General features: G+C 37.2%; 1 protein-coding gene across 6 annotated transcripts in view; it reads left to right on the top strand.

Annotated features, from left to right (window-relative positions):
* LOC107853435 (calmodulin-binding transcription activator 4) overlaps window positions 1–22,422 on the top strand; it is a 33,310-nt gene that overhangs the window by 6,168 nt on the left and 4,720 nt on the right. Inside the window, exons 2-12 of one of the 6 annotated variants that reach the window (XM_016698428.2) lie at window positions 7,714–7,839; window positions 7,931–8,046; window positions 8,217–8,305; window positions 8,582–8,627; window positions 10,016–10,412; window positions 11,427–11,557; window positions 11,758–11,848; window positions 11,947–12,170; window positions 12,959–13,644; window positions 20,140–20,725; window positions 20,991–21,281. In XM_016698428.2, the coding sequence (XP_016553914.2) occupies window positions 7,714–7,839; window positions 7,931–8,046; window positions 8,217–8,305; window positions 8,582–8,627; window positions 10,016–10,412; window positions 11,427–11,557; window positions 11,758–11,848; window positions 11,947–12,170; window positions 12,959–13,644; window positions 20,140–20,725; window positions 20,991–21,281 (2,783 nt within the window). Of the gene's footprint in view, window positions 1–7,713; window positions 7,840–7,930; window positions 8,047–8,216; window positions 8,306–8,581; window positions 8,628–10,015; window positions 10,413–11,426; window positions 11,558–11,757; window positions 11,849–11,946; window positions 12,171–12,958; window positions 13,645–20,139; window positions 20,726–20,990; window positions 21,282–22,422 lie in introns of those variants that run through there. The other 5 variants (XM_047399097.1, XM_047399096.1, XM_047399098.1 and 2 more) reach the window with 5 other exon arrangements.

The raw sequence follows: 22,422 nt of genomic DNA on the forward strand, positions 1-22,422 counted from the left end.
GAATATAGAAAATAACTCAGAACGGTCTTTCATCAAGAAAACCCAAATGCATCTTGAAAAATCATCAATGAAACTAACAAAGTAACAAAGTTCTAAGGGTGACTGACTCTACTAAGACCCCAAATATCACAATGAACTAATGAGAAAATAGGCTCTGAACGACTTAATACTACGTGAAAATGTAGTACAGGTGTGTTTCTTAAGTTAACACGACTCACAATCTAACATGGATAAACTAGACAAACTAGGCACCATTATTTGGAGCTTGGATAGACTCAGATGGCCCAAACGTTTGTTAATAAGGTCTAGAGGGTCTGTAATGGAGCATGCTATGAAGGAATTTGAAGAGGTAAGATGGTAAAGACCTTGTGATTCATGTACTGTGCTAATCGTTTGTCCCGTACTGCGGTCATGCATTATAAAATAATCATAAAAAAGTTATACGATAATGAAGGGCACATGTCAAACGACTAACAGATGCAAGATTAAAAGGATAACCAGGGACATAAAGAATAGAGTCTAAAGTGATAGAAGATAGGATTTGGCTTGTCCAACTCCTTTTGGTATTGTTCGGATCCCATTGGCTAAAATAATAACAGGAAGAGATTGTGAATAAACAATATCAGACAAAAGTGATTTGTTACCAGAAATATGATCAGAAACACTTGAATCCACAACCCATGATCCAAAGACAAGCGATTGTGCAGTTGAGACTATTGGTAAAGATATATGCTTATTTGCTTGATACCGAAGATACTCATTATATTCCTTGTAAGATTAAATACACCCATTTGGTGATAGACTGAGCAACATTAAACTGAGCAACATGAGCATATTTAGGTGGTTGACCATGCAAATAATAGCATATTCCACGAGTATGTCTAAGCCCATTACAATAACCACACTTAGGTCGAGAATAACATGTCACTAGTATGTCGAAGCCTTTTACAATAACTACACCTATGTCGAGATCTTCCAAATCGACCTTTCCCTCTGTGAGTAAATATAAGAGAAAAATATTATTGAATTGTTGTAGCTACATTATTACATTGAGACCCTATTTATAGACACTAAATTCCAATTCTTTTCCTAATAGGATACTACGTTACAATCATTTTCCTAATAGGATACTACGTTACAATCCTTTTCCTAATAGGATTCTATATGCTATTTCTATTCCTACTCATATTCTAACACTCCCCCTCAAGCTGGTGCATAGAAGACATATGTACCAAGCTTGTTATGGATGTAACTAATATAAGAATCGGTGAGGGACTTGGTGAAGATATCTGCAAGAAAATTGATAAGGACTGTTTTAGACATCTGGGAGACCTCAATTGAAACAGAACAAACTGAAAAAATGATTCGAGAAGTAGTAAATATTGCCGTAAAGTCGATGTGTCGCTGAAAAATTGTCGAAAACCTGTATAAATTATACGGGTCATCTCGAAATCAAGAGACGAGTAGATCTTGAACATGAAAGTCACCGAAAACTTAGCCGAAACATGCTCACACGCTGGATTATTAGATTTGATGGCTGAAAGTGACTACAGTCTGAGGAAAAAAAGTAGATGGGTAGGGTCGGAATGATGACACGACCCTACTGAAAAAGAGAAATATGTGTAGGGTCGGAATGATGGCATGACCCTATTGAGAAATAGAAATTATATGAGTAGGGTTGGAATGACGGCACGATCCTACTGGAGAAGAGAAATTATATGGGCAGGATCGGAATGATGGCACGACCCTACTGAAAAAGATTCGAGGAGTCACCGGAAAGACGTACGGAACTATATAAATTAAATCTGAGGAGTCACCAGAAAGATGCATGGTGTTATGCAACTCAGATATGAGACACTAGTCCGAAAAGATGCACGGTGCTACGCAAATCAGATATGAGAAAATAGTCACCGGAAAGAAGTACGGTGCTAAGAAAAATAGATATGAAAAAGTAGTCACCGGACAGATGCATGGTGCTACGGAAAGATATAAGAAAATAGTTACTAGAAAGATACACAGTGAGTCAGTGACCCAACTTTTGGTAACATAATCATTGGCCAGACGGGCGGCATATATGAATTATTTCATATATGCCGCCTGTCGGCAGCGGAAACTCTTTGATATTTTACCAAGATCGTGGAAGCTCTGATACCATGTGAACAAATATAAGAGAAAAATATTATTGAATTGTTGTAACTACATTATTATATTGAGGCTCTATTTATAGACACTACATTCCAATTCTTTTCCTAATAGGATACTACGTTACAATCATTTTCCTAATAGGATACTATGTTACAATCCTTTTCCTAATAGGATTCTATGTGCTATTCCTATTCCTACTCATATTCTAACACCCTCGTTGATTCTTCATGGATTGTGATGTTTGATTTTCTGATCTCCTCATTAAGGATTCAGATTTAATCATATGACTAAATAGATAAAAATTGGTCAGTCACTTGAAATTTTTCAGTCGCCATAAAATTGGCCAAAATCAAGAAATAGCTAAAGCGACAACCTTTGAATGAAGGATTGACCTCACTAGAAAAAAGAAATCTTGCCGGAAAAAAATATGAAGTCGCCGGAATTAGGGTTCTAGCAACCGAAGTCTGAAAAACTTGATGGAATTTGAAAAGAAGAACTGGTCAGAGCGGAATAGTTGGGCGACCCCAATAGGAAAGGAGCCACTCAAAAAATCCAATCAGATAACAGCTCACGCGCGGCGCGTGACACAAATATGCCGGAAAAACGAAACTCCGACAGGCGAGTGGAAGCACGTGAATTGTACTTTTCAGGTGGTTTTTGTCGCCTGAACTTTTCGATCCTCATGGTGGTGTTGGATTTTGCACACAACTCACAAAACAGATAATGACACAAATCAGACACCGGAAATTGACGCACAGTGATTGAGTGTTTTTTTCTGAAGTTTCTCACCAGTGCTCTGTTCCCATGTAAGACATATTGGAGAAAAATATTATTAAATTATTGTAATTACATTATTACATTGAGGCCTTATTTATAGACACTACATTCAATCCTTTTTCAAGTAGATTCTATATGCTATTCCTATTCTTACTCATATTCTAACAAGTTAAGTTGTTAGATAACAAAAACTTATAAGAAACAAATACAAAATGTTACCTTAAAAAAAGAAACACTCTTTTTTTTCAAATTTATGTGAAGATGTTTGAGTACGCACATAGTTTTAAGAATGAAATTAAGACGTTTGAAACTTGTGGTCTAAAATAAGCTATAATAAGCTAAATATTTGTGTGCCTATAAATTATCTCATTAAGGGTAAATAGGAGGTTCAAACTTAAATTGTTGCCAAAATTTAAAAATGTGTCATTCTTTTACCGACTAAAAAGGAAAGAGTGTTGGATGCCCTCCCTACTTATATGATGGATAAACTTATAAGAAACAAATACAAAATGTTACCTTTAAAAAAAAACAAGTGCTCCCTTTTTCCCAATTTCTGTGAAGATTTTTGAATAGGCACATAGTTTTAAGAACGAAATGAAGATTTTTGAAACTTGTGGTATAAAATAAGCTATAAATATTTGTGTGCCTATGAATTGTTTCATTAAGGGTGAATAGGAGGTTCAAACTTAAATTGTTGCCAAAATTTAGAAATGTGTCATTCTTTTACCGACTAAAAAGGAAAGAGTGTTGGATGCCCTCCCTACTTATATGATGGCTAAACTTATAAGAAACAAATACAAAATGTTACCTTAAAAAAACAAATACTCCCTTTTTCCCAATTTATGTCAAGATGTTTGAATAGACACATTGTTTTAAGAATGAAAGGAAGACTTTTGAAACTTGAGGTCTATAATAAGATATAAATATTCGTGTGCCTATAAATTATCTCTTTAAGGGTAAAAAAGAGGTTCAAACTTAAATTGTTGCCAAAATTTAGAAATGTGTCATTCTTTTACCGACTAAAAAGGAAAGAGTGTTACCAACATGGGTTGTGGTGCAGCGGATGGGGTTATTTGCTCCACGCTTAACCAGAGGTCGAGGTTTGACCCTGGGCATGGAGAAAACTCTGTTGGGAGCGCTACCCCCCGAATGGGGCTCTACCCGGTGCGAATCCGGATTAGTCGGACTCCAATGCGGGTACCGGACACCGGATGGGAAACCAAAAAAAAAAAAAGGAAAGAGTGTTGGATGCCCTCCCTACTTATATGATGGCTATTTTCCCTATTCCTAAAGGGGTGTGGAGAAATATTGATAAGTTAAGAAGAGATTTCCTGTGACATGACAATAAAGTGAACAAGGCTTTTAATCTGGTAAGGTGGGAAGTCCTCATTTTAAACAAGAAACTGGGTAGTCTGGAAATCAAGAATCCGAGTTTACATAAAATGAGCTAGCTACAAAAATGGCTGTGGAGATTCAACTCAGAAGAAACGGCACTATGTAGAAACTTTATCATTCAGAAGTATGGGATAGAGAGTTCGTGGATCACTAAAGAAGTTAAGACTTAAGAGTCCTTTTGGTAGTTGTGTATGGAAATATAAGAGAAGTGGCAGGATTTTCAGAGGAATGTGAAAATCATGGTGAGAAATGGTATAAAAACAGCCTTTTGGTTAGATCAGTGGCTGGGTCATAGCAGCCTCAAATCTACGTTCCCTGGTCTCTATTCCATGATATCTCGGACTCATGCTCAGGTAGATCAATTGTGGACTCAACATGGATGATGCTTTAAATTTTAGAAGAGCTCTGAATGATTGGAAAATTGACAGGGTTTTCGGTCTACTTTAGATTCTAGGATCTTTTGGTGGAGTTAAATAACATTCAGATAGACTCGGATGCTATCAGATGCAGACTGAACAACAAGGTATCTTCTCTGTAAAGTCTTCTTACCGGTTAAGGTATCCTGTTTTGTTTGGCTAATGGTAAGGAAAACTTGTTTAGCTCACAAAAATTTACAAAGAAGAGGTTTCCAGATTTTGTTCAAGATGTATGCTTTGTGGTCATGATGGAGAAACTATTGAACATTTATTCATTCATTGAAGTACAACTACAAAGCTGTGGCGCATGTTCTTCTGTATTTTGAGTACAAATGGGGTTATGCCTATTTCCTGGCACCCAAGGTGTGGCCTTGTGCTCAATGAAGTGATTTAAGAACTATGAGGTCTCAGGTTCAAATTCCAGCTCCAGCTGAGAAATATACATTAGCTGTTTTCTTCCCATCTTTCCTAGCTTTGGTGGGCAAAGTTACTTGGTGGCTGAGCTGGTGGGAGGTAGCAGGTATCTCATGGAACAGTCTAGGTGAAAGAAAGCTGGCCCAGGTACCAAGGTTATCAAAAAAATAAAAAATTGGGTTATGCCTGATTCTGTGAAGGAGTTGTTGAGCTGCTGGAAGAGTCTGGGGGAAAGGAATGATGATGAGGATTAGTGGAAAATCATTCCAACATTTATATAGTGGACAATATGAAAGGAAAGATATTCCAGATATTTTGAAGACAAAAGCAGTCCCATCTGGAAAGTTAGGATGAATTGTTAGTCTTTTTTTTTTTAGGTGTAAACAGAATATGTGGGAGAAGTAGGAGACTTGATGAATTTAACTGGCAATGTGTAAGTGCATATTTTTCTGTATAGGAGTTCCTTTTTCACCTTTTTGCAACTGTAAAATTCAACATGTTTTTGATGTTAAGGATATAGCAAGACAATTGGTTACCTTTTCAATAGAAAAGAGTGTCACATAAATTATGACGGAGGGAGTACAAGTATACAAATGAAAGAAAAACTTATACTGTATTAAATTTTTAAATTGAATGATGAAAAGCTTATTCGTACAAATTGGTTTACTCAAAATTTGAAATAAGAAAAAGAAAATGACTATTTCTCATGGAAATAAAAAATCACAAACTTTACTAAACATGCAACTTCACAAAGTATTACAAGTAAATTTGACTAATTCTTGTGGGATTGTTTTTTAGTAACTTCCATTATTACCGGGTTGCATTGGCTGTGGGCTATGGACCGGTTCCTGAACAGATCCGTTTATGGGTCAACTAATGGGCCTAGCTCAAACCCCTTAAGTTAAGAGGGTCAATTAGGGTTTGGGGAGCAGTTAGGGGCCTGTTTTGAGAGGTTATATGGACCATTTCGTGGGTTGACCCAGGCCACTTGACAAGTCTATTGTCTATGATCAATCCACTTCACACTATAGAAATGAATTTTACTGAATTATTTTCCTTGGGCCAATTAGATTATTATATATAAGCACCAAGGAACCTAAATCTTCGGTCAAATCCTTATCCATAATTTTTAATGAAGTTGTCAGATGAAATTTTGGTGTTTACTAGAGTATAAGTGAATAATGGTAAAGAGAGAAAAATAAATATAGGTGGCATTATCCAATGTAGTCAGGAGAATGTTCATATTTTTGTTAATAGGATGTCAATGAATAAATAAATAGATGATGTGGTTGTGGAGGAATATTTCAATTGAAGGATTGCTAACTTTGACGCCTAGGCTGATTGAAATTGGTAAGCCATGTTTCTTTTGAGAAAACAGAGGTGTGTGATGTTGCCATAATTGAAGTCTACTTCCCAGTATTAATAGAAGAGGAAAAAAAGAGCAGAAAATCTGTGTGCCCTGCCCCAAATTTCATAAAGGCCACTGTTCCTTCCCTGCAAGTCTGTGAAACTACAGGGATGCTGGTATAGTAAAAGAGCCTACATGGGATAGTTTGTGAGGATAAATTAGTTAAGAAATATGAACCTTTAATGTTGACAAATTAAGCAACTTATCACTTCTAACTGTCCTGGCAGAGAAATGACAACCAATGATGGGAAAACCGATTGCTCTTGAATAAGAACAAGTAACTGTTACTTCAACCTCAAACTTCTTACTATTTGACACTTTTAGTACTTGGAGCTAGTCCTTGGATTGTAAGAGTTACTTGTACACTTTGGCAAAGGCTTCCAACTCTCTGAGATTGAAGATATATTACTTGATTCTCATTGAAAGATGGGGCAGAAATAAAAATGCAAAGGAATAAAGTCAAATACAGTAATCTCGCCTTTTATTTTACTTTATAAAAAGAGCAAATTAAAGGTAAAGTGCATTACTAATTGCTTATAGTTCACAAATTTGCCGATTTTCCGTGGAGTATTCAGAACTGAATATCCTTTGTCAACTTCTGGTTAGCACAGTTAGTTTGCCCATCATGAATATTGTTATTCAACAATTCTTCCCATATGTGTTCTAGCCTTGGTGGACAGAGTTACCTGTTGCTGGTGGGAGGTGGTAGGTATCCCATGGAATTAGTCGAGGTGCACGCAGGCTGGCCCAGACACCACAGTTATCAAAAAAAAAATATTGTTACTCAACAACATCCCATTTTCTTGTCCTATCTTAGGTTTAAACGGATGTTATGTCTTATGGTCTTCATTTCTGAGACAAGTAACCGAACAAAAGCCAAGATTTCTGAATTTCTAGCATAACATGTGTAATTTAAATTTTTAGTCACAGCACACCAAATATAATCCTGTTGTCACTATTGCTATTATGACTCAACTTTCACATTTTCTAGAAGTTCTCTATAAGTAACCAATTGAACCTGTTTCTTGTTTTAATGTAGTTCTTTTCCTTGGGAAACTACTGATTAACCTTATGAATTCTGCCACTTTGAGAACGGGTTGTAGTGATATGTATCTGCTGAACTAGAAGATTTAGCAACTACTATTTTCTATCTTTCAGGATATGATATCAATGATTTGGTTCGAGAAGCCCAAATCAGGTGGTTGAAACCCGCTGAAGTTCTCTTCATACTGCGAAATCATGAGAACCACCAGCTCTCCAGTGAGCCACCTCAAAAGCCACCCAGTAGTCTCCTAACCGTCTTACATTGGAACCGTTATTGTTAGATGGTTATTCTCTTTTATCATATCATCTGACAAAGTGGTTGTATTAACAGGCGGATCATTGTTTCTCTTTAACAAGAGGGTCCTCAGGTTCTTCCGTAAAGATGGTCACAGTTGGCGCAAGAAGAAAGATGGGAGAACTGTTGGGGAGGCACATGAACGCCTTAAGGTAACGGAACTTGTATTGTTGATATTGCAAATGACTTTATTTAGAAATATTTGGTTTATTTTTCACATGGATAGAATCAATCACCCACGTGTGTGCATCTGATGTTCATCTCGTGTTTCCCTGACAGTTTTGCAATGAAATGAAAATTCCAATTTGCCTTTTATGTTCAGGTTGGAAATGCTGAAGCCCTGAACTGTTATTATGCACATGGAGAGCAAAATCCTAACTTCCAGAGACGCAGCTACTGGATGTTGGATCCGTGAGTATACTTCCTTTTATCTATGTGTAAAATGGTGTTTTATGGTTATGAGAACTTTTAAGAAAGAGGGGCTAAACTTGCCATGGTTTCAAATGAGAGCGTATCAGGAGTTGCAAAAAAATAACAAAATACGTATGGAATGCACTTAAGATTAAGATTGTAGATATTCCTTTTCTGTCATCTCTCTCTCTCTCTTGATCTGTCAGAGCAAAAGTTGGCTGGTATCTGATTGTCATTTTTTCTTTTACTTGTTCACAACTTTGCATGCTTGGGCAGTGCGTACGACCACATTGTTTTGGTTCACTACAGAGACATAACCGAGGTCAGTCTTCTGGAACCATTATACACAAATATGATGCCATGACAAAAGTTGTTGGTTTTTTAAAAGATGGTGGCCCAACAAAAATATTAAAAGTAAATGAAATGTCTCAATATTTTATCAAGCAAAAGAGGCTTTAAATAGTCAATTTGAACACATAATAGGGGGGAAATCTGCAATCTAAAAAGTTGAAATATCTCAACAGCTAAAACAAGCTAATAAAAATTTAAAATTTAAATTGTCCTAAACCCAAGCAACTTATTATGCTAAAAATTACTGCACTTACTGAGCGTAAATTTCAACACACTTCCTTTGCTTTAGTTACTGCAATTTTTTTAAAAAATGCTCCTCAATTTTTGCTTTGGCAGTTGGTGTTGATATGTTTTGATTGTTTTTTAACTTGCACATTTTTTTGATATTGATCTCTCTTCTTCCTTCTTTTTCTTCTTTTTGTGCTTAAAAAACACCCTCAATAATCTTGTCTTGTTTGAAAGCTCTTTTGAAAGTGCTTTAATCTGGACAATGATAGAATTTGCAAGGAGTATTTGTAAGGATCATCTTCCATTACAATATTTCATAAATCATTGGTTTTAAAATATGATTCTATTTTCATTGACTAAATGAAGATTTTTGGGAGATTCTAGGAGAGACTGCTACTTGCTATGTTTGAAAAATGGGTTATAAATTAATATTGGTTAGAAATGGTTTCAAAAATAGGTTAAAAATTTGTATCGATTGAAATAGTCCTGGTACGGGTTTAAACTGGGTGAAAGTTATTCTTCAATTGACCCACAGATTCCGTAAGATTAATGAGGCTCTGATCCGTTGGTGTTTCTGATGATGGTGGAGCACAAAAATATTAAAAGTGATATAAATGACTCTCAATACTTCTATTAAGCATAAGAGAGCTTTAAAGAGTCACTTTGAACACATAATATGCAGAAAATCTGCAATTTAGAAAAGTTAACATATCTCAACAACTAAAACACCATAATAAAAATTTAAAAATTCAATTCATCCTAAACCTAATCAACTTACTATGCTAAAAATTATTGCAACAACTAAAAGTAATTTTCAACCGTAGTTCATGGTATCACCTGAAATTATTTTTCATCAACCAAAGGAGATCTATTCACCATTACTTTTTTGTTCTTCAGTTTCAACCATCATGTCTCCGTAATTTTATTTCTCTGGGAATGCCGCTATATTGTGATGTTGGAGGTGCTTTCAAGATCTGTATTAATATCTGTTTGTACAGCTAATTTTTGAGAATTAAATCTGTTTAATGTATCAAATCAAGCTGTTTATCATCTAAAACATAAGTAAGTTGCAATATGATATGTGAAAAGTATAATTAGTCCTAACATCATTTGGTTTACATATGAGCACAGGGTAGGCAGAATCCAGTCTTCATGTCAGAATCTTCTCCAATTTCTTCTGCTTTCTCTCCCAGTCCAAGATCCTATTCTACCCAACATACGGGCTCCACTGTCATTGCAAGTGAATCTTATGAGCTATACCAGAACCAATCTAGCCCTGGAGAAATTTGCTCTGATGCTGTCATCAATAATAGCGGGACGTCAGACACAACTGGGAGAACAGAGGAGCCCATCAGTTCTCCGGGACTTGAGATGAGTCAAGCATTGCGAAGGCTAGAGGAGCAGTTAAGTTTAAATGATGACAGCTTCAAAGAAATTGATCCCCTCTATGCTGATGCAATTAATGACGACAGTTCATTTATCCAGATGCAGGGGAATTCAAACGGTCTGCTGTTGCAACATCATTTGGGTTTGTCATTTTCATACATTAATATTTTTGTAGAATGCATTCTAACCTGTCTTTTCCTAGCAAGATACGTCTAGTTCTCCCTCCGTTTGCCTATTTCAGTAGGAAATTGGAAGTTGGAACAGTCCAATTTCAAAGAAAAAGCTGAGGCAAGAGCTATATCTTCTGGACATATGGATCCTTATGATTCTCTGTTTTGGGTTTCTGTTACCTGCAATCTTACTTATTTGTGCGTTGCCATGAACTAGGTAGATATTTCTTTCAATTTGTTTGTGTGACTGGCTTCTTTATTTTTTTTTTTTGATAATGTTAACGAGTTTGTATATAAATCTTCAGCACTAAGGCTGGGATCCCAAAAATTTACATCAGAGCTACATACAACTGAGTAGGCTCAGTAAACAAAGAAGAAAACAAAAAACTATCTTTAGGGCCTAATCATCTTACAAGGACCCTAAGATGTCTATGATGGCTACAGGTCATCTACATATTCAAAACTGCACCAATAGCAAAAAGTGATAATGCAATTCATTTTAATTTTGTGCAAAGGACCGCTAATACTTTCATAACATCTCGAATTTCTCTCCCTCCATATAGTCCACCACATCACTGCTGGGACAATTTTCCATTTGCTTTTGTCTGTACTGCCATTACCCTCATTGTTCCAGCTTTCCAAAGCCTGACCCGTACTTCCAGGCATAGCGTGACTGGCTGCTTTTTCATTAAATTTAAACACGCAACTATTTATAGTTTTTCATGGCACAGTAGGATTTGAGTAGTACCATTTTCTAAGCTTTTATAGTTATATAATTATCCACTAATGAACATTGTATCCCTATGATTGTGTAGTTGAATACTGCTTGTGTGGAGATCTTCCCATTATTAGTAATTTCTTGTACTTCCATGTCTTTTGCATGGGTTATTCTTGTGCTTATTTTTATCTTTAAATGGAGTTCTCGTATCTTTTTTAGTCAGAAGCAATAAATGTGAAGATATGCTGATAAAAGTGTGCCTCTGTAGGTGAGAGCAGTGAATCTCATCATCAAGATCTGACCCAGGACAGTGACATGTGGAAGGATATGCTGGACGACTATGGGGTTTCTGCAGCTGCTGAATCACAAACCAAATATTTGCACAAGTTGGATGAGAATGTGAGAGCAGTGTACTTTGTAGTTAGCTCTGTTTCATTAGGACTGTTGATGCATATAACATCAAAATATAGTGCATCATTTGACCTTATTCAGGACCTTCTGGCCAAATACAACATCTGCCTCTTCTCATATACTTGCATCAGCTATACAATTTAATTTTAAAACCTAGTCATCTTTTTTCATGTCTGTACGTACCATAGGCAATGCTTCAAATCTCATCAGAGAGATGTGCCATAGAAACATATGGAAGTTACAAGTGGCCTTGTTTCAGCGACAAGGAGGCTCCGACGGGTAATAATTTTTTTCACCTCCAGAGGATAATTTATGTCTGCTACCTCTAGAAATGTCAGGAATCAGTTAATTTCTGGGAAACTCATATTTTCTTGCAGCTCAAGTACCAGATTTTAAACAACTTGAAGATTTCAAGTATCCCACATATCCTCCTGATATAAATACTTTTGGATCCAACCCTGACAAGTATACAACATTATTTGACCAAGATCATATTGGTACTTCTCTTGAAGATGAGGTGAGCTTGACTATTGCTCAGAAGCAGAAATTTACAATTCGAGATATATCTCCTGATTGGGGATATTCATCTGAGGCAACAAAGGTATATGTCATGATTTAGTGGATTGTTGCTGTCTGTACCACAAAATTTGTCTGCTCTCCATGGTTTTGGAACTGTGGTGTTTGTTGAAATTTTGTTTTCTGAAGGTGCGAGTAGTGTCAAAATCCCAGTGGATTGCATATATGTTTACAACAGCATACTCAGTATATTCCCACAAGTGGGGTATGAGGATGGTGGGCATACGCAGACCTCACCCTACCTTTATTGGGTAGAGAGGATTGCGTGTATGTTTAGTCATTTCAAATTTCAATATTCTATCTTCCATGCCCCAAATCTTATGATTATTATGGCTTGCAAAGCACACAGATTTCCATTATTTGGTACTGGCTACTTTAATTAGTATTACTTCAAAATCTTGGATGAAATGGTTTTATTTGATGACTTAATGTGGCTCATTATTGCTGTATGCTAAAAAAGTTATAGCACTTTAAAATAATAAAAAAGGTCAAAATGAAGAAGAGATGCTACTGGCTCCAGCAACCAACTCATGGTGGCTAATTCCACTGTCTTTTTTCAACCTTGGAGATGTTCAATGCTTGAAAACCCCTTAAACTTTGATATCTTTGTTCAGTTGGAGACCCTGTACACTTTGATAGCTTTTCAAGAAGGCTTTCTAAAATCCTGCTGTGTAACTTAAGTGTATTGGCCATGCTTAGGATATCCATAAGTTAGTTACTCTGGTGTATTTAATAGTGTCAGCTGGTTTTCATCTAGTTTTTTCTTTTAAAAATTGTTATTATTATTTTGAACGTTCTAGCTCTTCAATGCAGGTTGTTATCATTGGATCTTTTCTTTGTAATCCTTCAGAGTGCACGTGGGCTTGCATGTTTGGTGATATTGAAGTTCCTGTTCAGATCATTCAAGAAGGTGTCATCTGCTGTCAAGCTCCTCGGCACTTGCCTGGTAAAGTCACCCTCTGTGTTACTAGTGGCAATCGGGAGTCATGCAGTGAGGTGAGGGAGTTTGAATACCGGGTTGAGCCTGATGATTGTGCTCGAAATAATCAACCTGATGTAGTAGGAGCGTATCAAAGTTCAGAGGAACTGTTGTTGCTTGTCAGGTTCGTGCAGCTGCTTTTGTCAGACTTATCTGTCCAAAAAGGAGATAGTTCTGAATTAGCCAATGATTTCTTGGAAAAATCCAAAGCAAATGAAGATTCATGGTCCCAGGTCATTGAATCTCTTTTGTTTGGAACTTCAACGTCAATGATAACCATTGATTGGCTTCTTCAAGAGCTTTTGAAAGACAAGTTCCAGCAGTGGCTTTATTGTAAATTGCAACAAAAAGATAATCAGATAGGCTGTTCTTTATCTAAGAAAGAGCAAGGAATAATTCACATGGTTGCTGGATTGGGATATGAGTGGGCGCTGCATCCAATTCTAAATGCTGGACTCAGTGTTAACTTCCGGGATATTAACGGCTGGACGGCCCTGCACTGGGCTGCACGCTTTGGGAGGTAATTTATGTTTTTGTTGTTTGATAAGTATCTTCTCTAATCACTGTAGCTCTCATTTTATCCATGTTCCACTTCTGGCCCCCAGGGCTTTGTCCTAGTGGTAAGAGCAGCAATGCGTGATATGAGGGTTTGGTACATGAACCTGGTTCTAACCCTGTCAAAAACAAAAGCCTGACATTTAAGTGGAGAAGGGTAGAGGAGGGGCATCATCCACAAAGTTTCCTACTGTGCACCATTGAGCTATGGATTTCTCAGTTATTTTAAAGATTAAAAAATGATAACAATCTCAATCGAGTGACTAAAATTGATAATGAAAACACGAAAAATCAACAACATAAAATAAAGATAGTGGAGAAATAAGAGATGAGAAGGAAGGGCGCTTTCGGGGAGAACCAAAGGGAAGCTCAGCTTCCATTTCCCAAACTGTTAAAAAACAAAAATCATCTTTTGTCTCATGGTAGCTTGCTCCAGTCCCCTTACGAAACTTTCGTTATTGGGTTAGCCATACACTTCACATGTTTCTAGCGATTCACATGTCATCATCAAATGATACAAGTCCTGGATAAGAATCTACAATGCACTAGAACGCCCTTGTTGACGATTCTTTGCTCCGACAGCATCTAGGGTTCCTTGAACAATGTGATATCTCACATTGGGTAAATCCTTAACCCTTCCTCCTCTTACTAAGACTACAGAATGTTCTTGTGAATTATGGCCAATACTGGGTGTATAAGCAGTGATTTCAAATCCAGAGGTTAATCGTACTCTGGCAACTTTACGTAAGACAGAGTTCGTTTTTTTTTGGGGTGATAGGAAAAGTTGACAGATAAGTCACCCTTACTGCCACTCTATAGATGTGTGTACATGAGATTTTCACCTCATACGACTCGTTCAATTCTTTCGAATTCATTGTATCCTTTTCCGCGTTCGAGAATCGCCCCTTCTTCCACTCTTCCCCGAAGAGTAACTCTTGTGAAAATCAAGGTTAAGAAGCTTTAGATCAATAATGGGAATCCACCCATCACTAATCTCATTAATACTATGGCTACAATACAGGGATTCCACCCTACACTCTCAAAGGAGTTCAATTTTCACTTCATCAAAGTCTAAGGATGAAAAATGGCTAAGGCAACTATTTATACTTACTGCCTTTACACAAATAGCTCAAAAGTGGCTATTTAGGAAATAACCCACAAGGGCCGTTCTTGATTGCTCAAATGACATCTTGATCACTCATGACCTTGTGTGTTTGTTTCTCTATAGCATCCTCCGGGCTCCAACATATCATCCTATATATAGAAGCCCATTCTAATGTACTTCATGCTAACCATGCTCATAATATCCCCCCCTCTTCAAAAGTATTCGTCCTCAAATCGAACCTTACAAAAACATATGAAGGACAAGCAACCAAAAACTCCTCATATCATGAGGGTTAGCACAAGATTGACACCAATATCATCATACCAAGGAGGCACAAATTTGAAATACAACCAAGAATCCTTTGTGTTCAATAAGAGAAATGCATTGTACAACGTACAAAGGATACAACTAGGAGAAATATCATGGAACATAGAAACCACAAAAGTCCTAAGGCACAATTGTTTCTCTATTCCGCCATAAAACCATACTGAAGGTGGTGTCACCACACCCATATGGGTTTATCAGGATCAAAGGTATGAAAGACCCACATAGTTTGGTCACAAAAGTAAATGGATGAACCCAAGAAACCCCTATCTCTATACAAAACAAATCCAATACAAAATGGGCTTCATCATTTGCAAAGAGGTAGTAGAGAAAGGAAACAAGAATATGAGCCCCATTCAAGGTGTTACCATATACAAGAGTACCAACATGCTCAAGAGAGCTAGCAAGCAAATCACTACAACTTGGAACATCCGAGGATGGAATAATGACATTTAGGAACACATTACCCTTCCTTTCAAGACAACTTCCCTTGGGAAGTGAGTTCACAAAGTCATGCCACTAGAGGTGCTGAGGAATCGATTAATAACTAATTTAATGCAAAACCAATGGTCCTCCCGCCAAGTTGTGTTCCCTTTATTCATGATATTAAGCATGCTCTTTAGTCTCCCACGATACTTCAAATTATCTAACCTTTGTGTTCCCTCTACTCATGATATTAAGCATGCTCCTTAGTCTCCCATTCGATACTTCAAATTATCTAACTTATGAAGGTGACAACAAGTTTTGAACATCCATGGACTCTTCTAAGGCACAACTCGCTTGTCATCTTGACGAAGCAACACATCATAAGTGCCATTACCCGAGTTAGATGGAAAGATATTCCATGAAAACGGGCTAAGAAAACATCCATTTGCCCCATTTGCGCTCTTATCTTCACACAACTTATTCCACTCAAAGGCATGAGTATCATCATATGCAAACAAATAATATAGAAAAGTGTCACACAAGTCAACTTCATCTAATGTATTCTCATGAGAAAGTTCACTAGTTGATTCAAGCACATTAAGTCCTTGACCAAGACTGGGAACACATAAAGATGAAGGGATAATTGTAGCACATACCTCACCTTCTTTTTGAACACCATCCATTCCACTAAACATACTATCATCTTCTAAGAAGAGATTTCCGTCATCGAAAAGTTTGCATAACACCATAGTGGATTTTCAAAGAATTAGTAGCCTTCAAGAGTGGCTACACTTCCAACATTATATGACACACCACTATGTTCATCATTCACATTACTCATGTCATCTGTGAATAAGAGATTATCCCTAAGTTCATACTCCACCTCAAGATACTCATGACAAGAATAAAAAATAGAATCAACACCTAAGGAACCATCACCTCTAAGTAAAGATCCTGCATGTCTAATTACATGACCAACTACATCATTACCATTACTAAATTGATGTTCATTTATAACATCACACAACTCCTCAATTGGTAGGTCATATTTACAAGAAAATTGGTCATCACCACAATTAGCACTAGTTGGTAGCAAGTCAATCTCAAAAGAATCACACACATGATTACCACCATTATAGCCAACTAGCATTTGACTACCCCTATTACATGACAACACATTTCCACTCAAGTCACAAGTTGTAGCACTGGGTAGACTCAAATTGATCGTACAAGAAGAATCAATCCGGTCATCGAATGTTTGAGCACTCACAACGACATTATCATCATGCAACAAGGTGCCATCAAGATCATCACAAGGCAAATGATCTTTAAGTTCACATATATACAAGTCATCACTTACACTCAATTGGCTACTAGCCACATAAGGATCTTCTACTTCCAACAAAGTGTAAGGTTTAGATTTGTTATCTTGTAGCTCATAGGGAGTATTGCATTCACCTTACTTTTTAATATTGGCACACATTTGCTCCTTTGAAAAGCTTTCTAGCACCTCGTGATTCGTCATTGCTCGTGGTGCCTTACTAGGCTTGTTTTCAAGGATACTTGCACAATAATCAAGATAACTAGAAAAGGAAGAAAGGTTACAAAAGTTAGTATAAGGTTGTGACAACCCTCTCACATCACTCCACATAACGTCTCCTTTTCCATTCTAGAGTTGTCACATGTCACACCCTTACTCCTCTCAATCTTTGTCTCAATTTTATTAGAGTTTGGATAAGTGCCAAGGATCCCTTGTGAAGGGTTTGGAGATCCCTTCAACTCTAGCTTCCACTTTGGTGCACAAGGAGTGGATGTTTTGACGTGCATGTTCAACTCTTTAGCAACAACCGCACAAGGAGTAGCTTGTTTTGCCTCCAAAGGCAACTCCTTAGATACAACTTGATGATGCATAATTTGCCTCTTTTGGAATATTGACTTGGTCTTTTCAAGTAGTCGAGATCAATCATCCAATTTTTTATCCCATATTTCAAATTTTTCATTCAACTATTTCCTCAATGAAGCACAATCTTTTCCCAACTAGGTAATGATTTTACTTGCATCGACTTTATTAGAGCATGTTGGAGAATAGAGAAGGTGCCCTTTGAGATCCATGATGTAATAGTACCAATCTTGTGCATGTGGAAGTCTATGACTTTGGAACCATAGAATTCCCAAACACATTTGACAAGCATCCAAGGGTACTATATCACACCAAACCTCCTCTCAATAATTCTCAAATGAAATAGGTACCTTTACTCTCCTATCAACCAAAAATCCCATTCAAGTAACAAAAGGATTTTGTTTTGGAAAGAAAGACAGCCCAAGCAAGCTAACCACTAAGGGGTTATAGAGTTGATAACACTATAATCATCTATCACAACTCCAAAGCTCCGGTCTCCCACAACTGATCATTTTGTTTCAAGAACTCGTCTTTTCGGAACATGCATGTTTTGAAACATTGAGTTCACTTTACTTTCATGCAGAACGACACTTTAGGAAGCTTCCAAGAATTGTATCCTATGGTCACCCCCGTACTACCTTTTGTCCTAGTCTTTGTCCTTTTTGGTCTTTTCCTTTGTACCAAACAAGTACACCTTTTTGTTTTTTCTTTTTTGGATCAAACAACACCTTTTGAATAATTCTTCTTCAACAAGACATGAATTTCATGAACACCAAGAACATGGATGAACTTAAAAAATTCATATCTTGTTGTAGCTCTAAGTTTCACAAAATTTGAGATTTAAGCTTCTTTTATAGGGAGATCAAACCCCAATACTTTTAAACCCTCAATTCCAACCTAATCAAATCAAAATTTTAGACCCATTTTCTTTCTCTTCAAGCTATGAAGAACACCGTTAACAAAATGAACTCCAAAATTTATTGCTCCTTCGTTTTACCTCCAAATTTGACGAAGTTCAAGATTCAAGCTCCCCTTGCTGTAGAGAACAACAAACCCTGATGCTTTTCAAGCTCCAATTTAGACCCAAAATTTTCAAATTTTGAAACCCACTTCAAATTATGAAGAACACTATGAAGATGCTGAACTTCCAAAATTGACCCCAATGAATTTAAACTCCATTTGCTCTTAAATTTTAGATTCGAGCTCCTTTTGATAGAGAGAACAAATCCTAATACAAATAAACCTTCAATTCCACCTAGATCTTCAAATCCACTTCACCATCCTCTAGCTTTTTCAAGCTCAACAATGGTGAAAATTACAAACTCTTTCCAAATCAACCCAGATGTTCAGATCTAAATCCCTAAACACTAGAGGAACACGAATCCAGTGATAGAAACACAAATAAAACTCAAATCGACCAAATTTCTTTTTGAAATTTTCCAAAAACGTTTTTCAACCCCCCCCCCCCCCCCCCCCCCTTTTTTTTTGATATTTTCATATTTACAAGCCTAGGATTGAGATTCGTAGAAACGAATCCCTAACCTGGCTCTGATACCACGATGATAACGATCTCAATCGAGTGATTAAAATTGATATCGAAAAGACGAAAAATCAACAACACAAAATAAAGATAGTGGAGAAATAAGAGATGAGAATTAGAAGAAATTGAGATGAGAATAGAAGAAAGAAGGGCTAATTGAATCAATTAACCAAGGAAGAAAGAGAACTTGATTTCAATTAGAATAGAGAAACTCGATTTGAATCCACAAAGGAGTAACTCTTGTGAAAATCAAGATTAAGAAGTTTTAGATCAACAATGGGAATCCACCCATCATTAATCTCACTTACACTATGGCTACGCTAAAGGTATTCCACCCTACACTCTCAAAGGAGTTCAATTTTCAATTCATCAAAGTCTAAGGATGAAAAATGACTAAGACAACTATTTATACTTATTGCCTTTTATTAAAAGTGGCTATTTAAGAAATAACCCACAAAGGCCCTTTTTGATTGCCCAAATGGCATCTTGATCGCTCATGGCACTGTGTATTTGTTGCTCCACAGCATCCTCCGGGCTCCAAGATATCATCCATATGTAGAAGCCTATTCTAATGTACCTCATGCTAACCATGCTCGTATCAAAAAACCACCCGCTTCTACATTCTGAGTATCCATACCAAAAGTACGAACATGTATGATATTTTGATTTTTGCTCAGCTTTATGAAAAATATTTCATCTCACTACTAATTTGCCTATGTGAAATTTTAAAGTTGAGCACCTTAGGCAGTAATTTTCAACTTCTCAAATTCATTATGGAGTAATATATCACCAACATGGAGAGATTCAGCTTTGGATGTCAAGATATCGGGGTGATGTGGGTTAGGTGCATGTCACATGTTTGAACCCTGCCACACAAAAAAGCCTGATATTTAAGTATTGGAGGGTAGACGGCAGGCCTGTTATTCACCGAGTCTCAAATTGTACATCACTGGCCCTCTGGGTTTTCTTGGTTACTCAAGAAAGAAATATAAGAACAATAATAAAGAGAGATATCAGGGTGAACTCCTTAAATCTCTCTCCCTTTATATATGCCCCTGTCGATGTTTGCATGTGTAGTGAATTTTCTTGTGACAAGTCTCTTCAAGGGCATTATGCGTGGTAGCTGTAATAACTTCGGTTTATTAAATATCCATATCTGTGGCAGGGAAAAAATGGTTGCTTCGCTCATCGCATCGGGGGCATCGGCTGGAGCTGTTACAGATCCCTCTTCACGAGATCCAGTTGGTAAAACTGCTGCATCAATTGCTTCCAGCTGCGGTCATAAGGGACTTGCAGGATATCTTTCAGAGGTAGCTCTCACGAGTCATCTTTCATCCCTCACTTTAGAGCAGAGCGAGCTCTCCAAAGGTACTGCCGATGTGGAAGCAGAGAGAACTATTAGTAGTATATCAAACACAAGTGCCACCATAAATGAGGATCAGCGTTCTTTAAAGGACACTTTAGCTGCAGTCCGTAATGCAGCTCAGGCTGCTGCTCGTATACAGTCTGCATTCCGAGCACATTCATTCCGCAAAAGACAACTGAGAGAATCTGTTGTTTCTGCTACCACAAGTGGAGATGAATATGGTGTCCTCTCAAACGATATTCACGGGCTTTCAGCTGCATCGAAGTTGGCATTCCGCAACACACGAGACTACAACTCAGCAGCCTTAGCTATTCAGAAGAAATATCGAGGATGGAAAGGCCGGAAAGATTTCCTTGCATTCCGCCAGAAAGTAGTGAAGATACAGGTGCTTTAAACGTTTAGTCAAATTGTCATTTCAAGCTTCATTATACTTGAAAATATGCAAGTTAAGCGGTGATAGACTTCAAATACAATCTGTCACTAACATAGAAGTGTAATCATATTTATCTGAAAAAAGACATATATAAGTTGGGAGCATTCATCAGTTGGGCTTTTTATTTTTGGTTTTTGGGTGAGGGGTGGATGGAGAATGTTCAGAGAATAGAAAATAATTCGTTCAGCAAAGTGATTTACTAGTGATTCCATGGCAGGCTCATGTACGAGGCTATCAGGTTAGAAAGCAATACAAGGTTTGTTGGGCTGTTGGAATCTTGGAGAAGGTGGTGCTAAGGTGGCGTCGACGAGGAGTTGGTCTTCGGGGATTTCGACATGACATAGAATCAATTGATGAAAGTGAGGATGAAGACATTCTCAAGGTGTTCCGCAAACAAAAAGTTGATGCTGCTCTCGATGAGGCTGTCTCGAGAGTTCTATCAATGGTTGAATCTCCTGGGGCACGCCAGCAATATCATCGGATACTTGAGAAGTATCGGCAAGCTAAGGTAAGCTAAAGCGTCATTCTACTGCAACATTTTTGTGATTAATATACATAAGCTAGTGAACTTTCGGTAGATGAATGTTTAATTAGTATTTTGCATGTGGAATGCTTTATGTACATCATTCGGGAATGAACGATCTCCTGTGTCTTCTTCATAAAATTTTAGGGACATAGATGCATTAATTATATATTCTGTGAGGAATGTGAGAAATATAAGAGAAGAATATTATTGAATTGTGTGTCTATATTATTAAACCGAGACTATTTTTAGCCCATGCATTTCAATTACTTTCCCAGTAGCACACTACATTACAATCCTTTTTCAAGTAGGATTCAATGTACTATTCCTGTTCCTACTCCTATTCTAAAACTCCCCCTCAAGTTGGTACATACAGGTCATATGTACCGAGCTTGTTATAGATGTAATTAATACAAAACCAGTGAGGGACTTGGTGAAGATATCTGCAAGAAAACTGGTAAGGACTGCTTGGGATGTCCGGGCAACCACAGTTGAAAACGGACAAACTAAAAAAGTGATAGGAAAAGTAGTTAAACGTGTCAGAAAGTCGATTTGTTCCTGAAAAATTGCCAAAAACTGGTATAAAATATATGGATCGTCTGGGAATCAAGAGATGAGTAGATTTGAACAAGAAAGTCGCCGAAAAACTAGCTAGAAAAGGCACTCACGCTGGGCGCGTGGGAGGTCTATTCGTTGTGATGCTGGTTGTTGTTTGGTTGCAGGGACACTGGAACTTTTGGTTTTGTTGGTTTTCACACAACACTAACGAAATGTGAAAGGTGAATCTATGTAAATCATATTTGAGGAGTCATTGGAAAGACATGTAGAACTACACAAATCAGATTTGAGGAGTCACCGGAAAGACACATGGTTCTACGTAACTCAGATATGAGAAAGTAGTCCGAAAAAATGTACGGTGCTTCGTAAGTCATATTTGAGAAAGTAGTCACCGGAAAAATGCATGGTACTACGCAAATCAAATATGAGAAAGTAGTCACTGGAAAGAAGTACAGTGATAACTCTCTCTCCCGGATGCTTCTCAAATTATTTCTCAGTATAATTATTTTTCATGCATATATTACTGTCTCAACTTTTGCTAACATAATTATTGGCTAAACGAGCGGCG

The sequence above is a fragment of the Capsicum annuum genome, chromosome 11, assembly GCF_002878395.1.
Source record: "Capsicum annuum cultivar UCD-10X-F1 chromosome 11, UCD10Xv1.1, whole genome shotgun sequence".
Classification (NCBI taxonomy): Eukaryota; Viridiplantae; Streptophyta; class Magnoliopsida; order Solanales; family Solanaceae; genus Capsicum; species Capsicum annuum.